Source organism: Cucurbita moschata, unplaced genomic scaffold (assembly GCF_002738365.1).
Source record: "Cucurbita moschata cultivar Rifu unplaced genomic scaffold, Cmos_1.0 Cmo_Scf00017, whole genome shotgun sequence".
NCBI classification, from domain to species: Eukaryota; Viridiplantae; Streptophyta; class Magnoliopsida; order Cucurbitales; family Cucurbitaceae; genus Cucurbita; species Cucurbita moschata.
Window position 1 is genome coordinate 1,354,518 of NW_019268533.1, and position 5,902 is coordinate 1,360,419.

General features: G+C 40.3%; 1 protein-coding gene across 1 annotated transcript; it reads right to left on the reverse strand.

Annotated features, from left to right (window-relative positions):
• Positions 1 to 632: 632 nt before the first annotated feature.
• LOC111455385 lies at positions 633 to 4,328 on the reverse strand. The gene is made up of 2 exons (XM_023097025.1): positions 4,006 to 4,328; positions 633 to 3,386 (listed from the first exon to the last, which is right to left on the reverse strand). The coding sequence occupies exon 2, from the start codon at positions 3,227 to 3,229 to the stop codon at positions 1,106 to 1,108; it is 2,124 nt and encodes a 707-aa protein (XP_022952793.1). The 5' UTR covers positions 3,230 to 3,386; positions 4,006 to 4,328; the 3' UTR covers positions 633 to 1,105.
• Positions 4,329 to 5,902: the final 1,574 nt, after the last annotated feature.

The window sequence follows — 5,902 nt, forward strand, 5'->3', positions numbered from 1 at the left end:
CGCTCTCCTTGCTTTCAGTCCACAGGCCGACATATCGGCTTATAAAGAGAAGACAGTGGAAAAGGAAAAGAAATAGAAAAAGGGTCTTCTTCTGGCTTCTTGATTGACCGGCGCTGTTCATCTGACCGGTCAACGGGTTGACTTCTCTTCCTTAAAAGCTTATTTTCCATGTCTGGACCAGTCCCAAGTTGTCTATTCGATGCCTAAAAGGCCCTCAAAAGAGCCGTTCCCAGTCCATCCCCTGATTGGCACGCAACGACCCGCTGAGTTGGCTATTCGATGCCTAGAGAAGGCCCTCAAAGGAACCGTTCCTAGTTCCTAGTCCATCCCCTGATCGGCACGCAACGACCCGCTCTCACTGCAGGAGCAGCTCACTTTACAATGAATGGATAGAATGGTACTTAGCAGCGAAACACCTAAGGTAAAAGCTTATTAATGAAAGCTGGGAGCTAACGGACAAGAGTTCTAACTTTCGAGTTCGGTTTTCAAGAACGATTCTATCGAGACATTGAGTGAATCCGGAATTCAAACTAAATAGGCTCTGATATTTCAAGTGATACGGTAATTACTTTCAACCCTCTAAAGATGATAGGTTACGGTAAATTTTAACCCGTGTAGCATCAGCAAAATCGGATGAACAGTAGTTTTGTCGTATGCAATGAGACCTCAAAGCATTGAAGCTTCAAATTTTACAACAAAATCAAGAGATTAAACAACCAAGTTCTCGTTCATTTCCATTAGAACAAAGTAAGAACAGCTAATCTGGAAAAAGAAGAAAAGAAAAAAAAGCAAAGCTCTTCTGATTAACAAGCAGGGAACGTAGCATAATAATTGTATTGTTGTGCTGCAGTGCAGGATAACAAGCCTCAAAGTTGCTTTCTTCTTCTGTAAAAGCATTCACTTGAAGCTAGATTCGTCGTCATAGGAGCGACTCGACTCGACTCGGTACACATTAATCCGAATCAACCGTAGATTACTCGTCTTGTCTGTAATGGCATTTGGCCAAACTCTTGAGACATATTTGTACAGTTAGACCTAACTTTGGTTAAGACTGCTCAGATTGACTCCAACCCATTATCATCTTCCTTTTCTTCTCCAGCTAAACTCAACTGGTTTCAGTCAACCCTTCATTTTCTTTTGCAGTGTGGAGAAGTTCGTCGGGAGTGGCCGCCGGATCGAGATCCCAACAATACTCAGGCAAGTTGCTGGCTTCTCCCTTGAGTAAATAAGAGGGTACCTGATGTGAAAACCGTAGCATCTCTTTCCTGGGAATCCATCGAATGGCATCTTTGTCTGCATTTCTTTGATATACCGTCTTGAATCCAGTTAGTTTGACAAGGGGGCAGATGCAGACACCAAGCTCCTCCGAGTAATCGTCAAGAACCTCGACCATTTCGTATCGGTGCCTCACTTCATCAGGTGTTGATCTGTCCCAGCTTGTCGACCAGTTTCGATATACAGCCCAAATGTCTCCACTTTTAGGATATATCCGAACGCAGCCACCCCGGCCAGCTTTTTCACGGCTTAAGACATGAGAAAAGATGTTGATATGTTCAATAACATCAGAGTTCCAAGCACGGAAATTTCCACATGATTTTGTAAATCCATATTCCAACCAGTTTACTGATCCAAATTCCGTATCAGTTTTGGAGTTTAAGTAACTAATAAGAATCTTAAATGGTTTAACTGAAATGATCTCGCGAATCAGACAGTACAAGCGAGGCATACCATCTTCTTCGTCGTATAGAGCCCATATTTGCTTTGCTTTGAAGCATTCCTCTGAGCGATCCTTGTCGAAATCGTGGAAGTCGGAATCAGGTACGTTTATTGAGATTGGTCCAGCTCTATCTTTCTCTAACCAACGGCCGGATACCTCAGAATTAGCTGTTTTAGGTGCTCGTCCAGTCTTTCCAACCCGACCGACTTGAGGTGGCTCCGTCTTTGATTTCTCAAGTGCAGCAGCATTGGCTGAAGAAATCCTCATCTCTTCCAGTTTCTTGCGAATTTCAGTCCTTGCCTTCTCAATTAACAGCTTTCTGGCGTCAAATGCAGGAGGAATAGGGGTGCGCTTAGCTGAAGCCTCAGTTGGAGAGGAAGAACCTACAGGCTCATGCTTAACACTAACATTTCCATTAGCCAATCCTGAATCCGAACCAGGCAGCGGTCCCTTCTCCATGTAGCCGTTTCTCAACCCGGCTTCCACGACTACCTTCCTTCTCTTATCACCTCCATTGCTATCAGATCCCAAAGTCTCATTACAGCCAAAGGGTGTGCTAGCATTCATATTGCCCCCCTTGTTTTTCGTAGCGCGCTTTCCATTGACTCTCGCCTTGTCTTTCACTCCTGACGTACTGAAATGTCCATTGGCTTGACCAACATTATCAATAGGCACCAACGACGGTCCATTTGAGCCCAAGCTTTGAGTATAAACTCCAGATGACGAGTTCCACTGAAACGACATGTTCGAAACATATTCGTAACCATGCCCAGTAAAAAAGCTAGAATCTCCTGGGATATACGTAACTCCCTCAAATCCATGACTTCCATATCGATTACCAGCCACATTCGACCAAGAGCAGTAAGGAAAAGAACCATTCACAGGGGCAGCACCAGTTTCGACAGCAACGAAAACGCCACGACAATTCTTGCACCGAAGTTTCTTGTTCACGTATTTCCGAAGATACTCATATTGCACTTTACAAGAGGTGCATACAGTCCAAAAGGTATCAAGTCTACCGTGGGACATGGACAGATTAGTATAGTTGTTAAAACTTGTAGCCGCAGAACCATGAGCTGAAGATAAGTGTGGGTGGTTGACTCCAGATACCAATTGTGTGGTTCTCATGATATCATATGCATTTCTCTTGGAACTATCCGAAAGTAGAGCCCATGCTTCAGAAACGAGCTTAAACGCGCCATCGGCCCCGACGGTCTTGTTCTTGTCAGGATGTAGCAACACAGCCATCTTCTTATACTGTTTTTTAATAGCCTCTTCCTTGGCAGAAGGCTTCAATCCTAGAATAGAATAATAATCTATCTCCCCATTACACCTAATCTCAGAAGCAACATAAACATCAAAAGTTGCCACCATTTGAGATATCCCATCCATCTCTGGGAACAGAGTTTTAGCCTTCAACGCATAATTCTTAGCCCCATTGAAATCTCGCTTGGCAAAACGCTTCTCAGCAGCTTCTTTTGCTTTAAGAGCCTCCTCTTTGTTTACTTCCATTTACAAATCTAAATCAGTGAAAGACTAAGAACACGGAGACAAAAAAGGCTACGACCAGTGAGTTGTTGTTCTTAACAGCTCATGAAGCCACATTCTCAAACATATCCACATTTCCACGTTCCTTAATAATTTAGCAACAATGTCAACGTTCCAATACCTGCAGAGTTTATTTTCAACGCAGAAAGAGGATAAATCTCAGAGTCAATGAAGTCGAGAATTCTCATTATGGCAAGTAACAAGGAAGGAAAATAAAAGACAAGATCTAGAACTGGAAATTCATGCATTGTTTAGCAGCTAGCTACAGTAAACTCGGAAAAAGAAAATCAGATTTAAAAATCAGAGCCTCGAGAATCTCGATCTTTGAAGTAAACTAATCAACCAGTCCCAATCTCAAATAATTTGACAAAATCGACATTCACATTTCTCCATAACTAGAGTACAATCGCAGCTAAAAAGCACAAAATCCCATCGCCATCTTCATATTCCTCAGCATTCAAACAAAAAAATAGAAACCCATTTCGCAACAAATCCATATCCACTCGAAATGACAAAATTCAGCTAAATTTCCTCAATTCGCAGCCAAAAAGAAATACATTCAAAATACGAACAGCACATGTACAAAATCCATACGCTACAAAGACTTTATCCCTCAAAATTAGAAGGAAAAAAGAAAAAAAACCTAAAAATAGCTCACTGAAATCCGAGCAAACAAAATGGAGGTGGTGTCTATCCAGATCGCCACGTGTACTTAGAACATCAAGCAAAATTAAGCTCACCTGTGGGCAAATCTCACTGTACCAGAGGCACTAGCCCACTCAAACAAGCCTTCTCCCGCGAAAACAGACGAAATTCCCCTAAAAAAGATTTTTCCCGCTTTTTCAAAAAATAGGGGAAAATGTCACTGGAAGTGCACAGAAGAGTAAATTAGGGTTCATAAAATTGGGGAAATCCAAAGGATGGACGTGGAAGAATTAGATCCGGGCCGGAGCCGGCTCTGGCTCCGAAGATGTGGCGGCGAGGAATTTGGAGCTGGAGGCCCTCGATCGCCGGTCGGAAAAATTAGAAGGAGAAAAAAATTAGTGTAATGTAATAATAATAATAAAAATGAAATATAATCTTGTAATATGCTATTTAATGGTGCGTCCTGCTAAAATGCGCTATTCTTGATTTATTGTAAAATATTATAATTTCACTTTTCCTTTTTCTTAATATTTATAATATTTATTTTTGTATTTTTTTACTTATAATAAACAGTGGAAAACAGATAATTTTAGATTAATTTATTGCTTTTAATTTTATTTTTATTTAAACGAAAAATCAATAATGTAGGTCACTAATTATTTCCCTTTTTAATTTTCTTTAATTTTATTAATTACAAAATTAATTAAATATTTAAATTGACTAAATTGTACTGCCATTTTTATTACTTTTTACCTTTTTTACCTGAATTGAAAACAAATCAGATTTTTACCATGGGAATCTTTCACAGATATAACTATACATGGTATATTTGACTTTTATAAGTTTAATTATTGAATTTATATCGGGATTAAAATTTACAATCTGTCCGTTCAATATTTTATTTTGATAGAACGAGTCGAACTAAACTGATTACAAAACACGAACGAAAGTTCATGTCATAAATTGTTACTTGGCCGATGTTTAAGAAAGAGAGAGAATCTGGGACAATTTGATGAGAACGGTTACGTTATAGTACTTTAGTTCGATGAAGTGGGTCGAGCTAGATTGATTGAAAAACATGAATGAAATTTTAGGTCATAAACTGTTGTTTGGCGACGATATGACATAAGTTATGTTATAATATTGTTATGTTCATGAAATGGGTCGAGCGAGATTGATTGGAAAATATGAACGGAATTTAAGGGATGAACCGTTATTAGGTTGAGGTTTAAGAAAGATAAGAATTAAATTATTACTGACTTTAGATATAGGGACTAAATCGCAATATACTAAAATTGAAGAACTAATAAATTAAAGTATACTGTCTATAAAAAGGGTCGAGATGCACAAAAGGAACTCGAGCTAAAAAATTAAAACATACTACCCATAAGAAGACTCGAGATACACAAAAGGAACCCGAGCTCAGTTCTTAGTCAAGAGGGTCAAGCATTGATGTCATCATGAAGCCATATAATTCTTTTGTAGTCGAACACAAACTATACAGTACTAATATATAATCGCTATCTGAAGTTACTAACCTATCGTAGCTTTACTACAACCAATCGTTATTAAGAACGCTTACCCTATCGAATCATTTTTCTACGACTCGGTAATGTAAGATTAGTTTACGTCGTCGAGCAAAAGCTTAGAAACCAAATTGAAACGGGGCGGGAGAGAGAAAAGGGAATTGTGAAGGTGAGAGAGAGAGAGAGAGAAGAAGCCCAATGGGCCTTAGGAAGGGAAAAGGGCAAAAAGGTCCATTACTAGGAATTCAGAAATCCATGTTAAGGGACGGAGGTCAGGTCTCTATCCCACGCAGGTCGTAGGGGAGCCCTAGAGTGAGATGTATATACAGTGCGTGCACCAGAGATTCCAGCTCGAGCCAAACTCCGAATAGAAGCGTCGGATTCTCTGCACAACGCCTCCTTTCTTTCTTCGTTTACGGCTGCCTTGAACCCTCACTATCACCGCCCCCCCCCCCCCCCCCCCCCC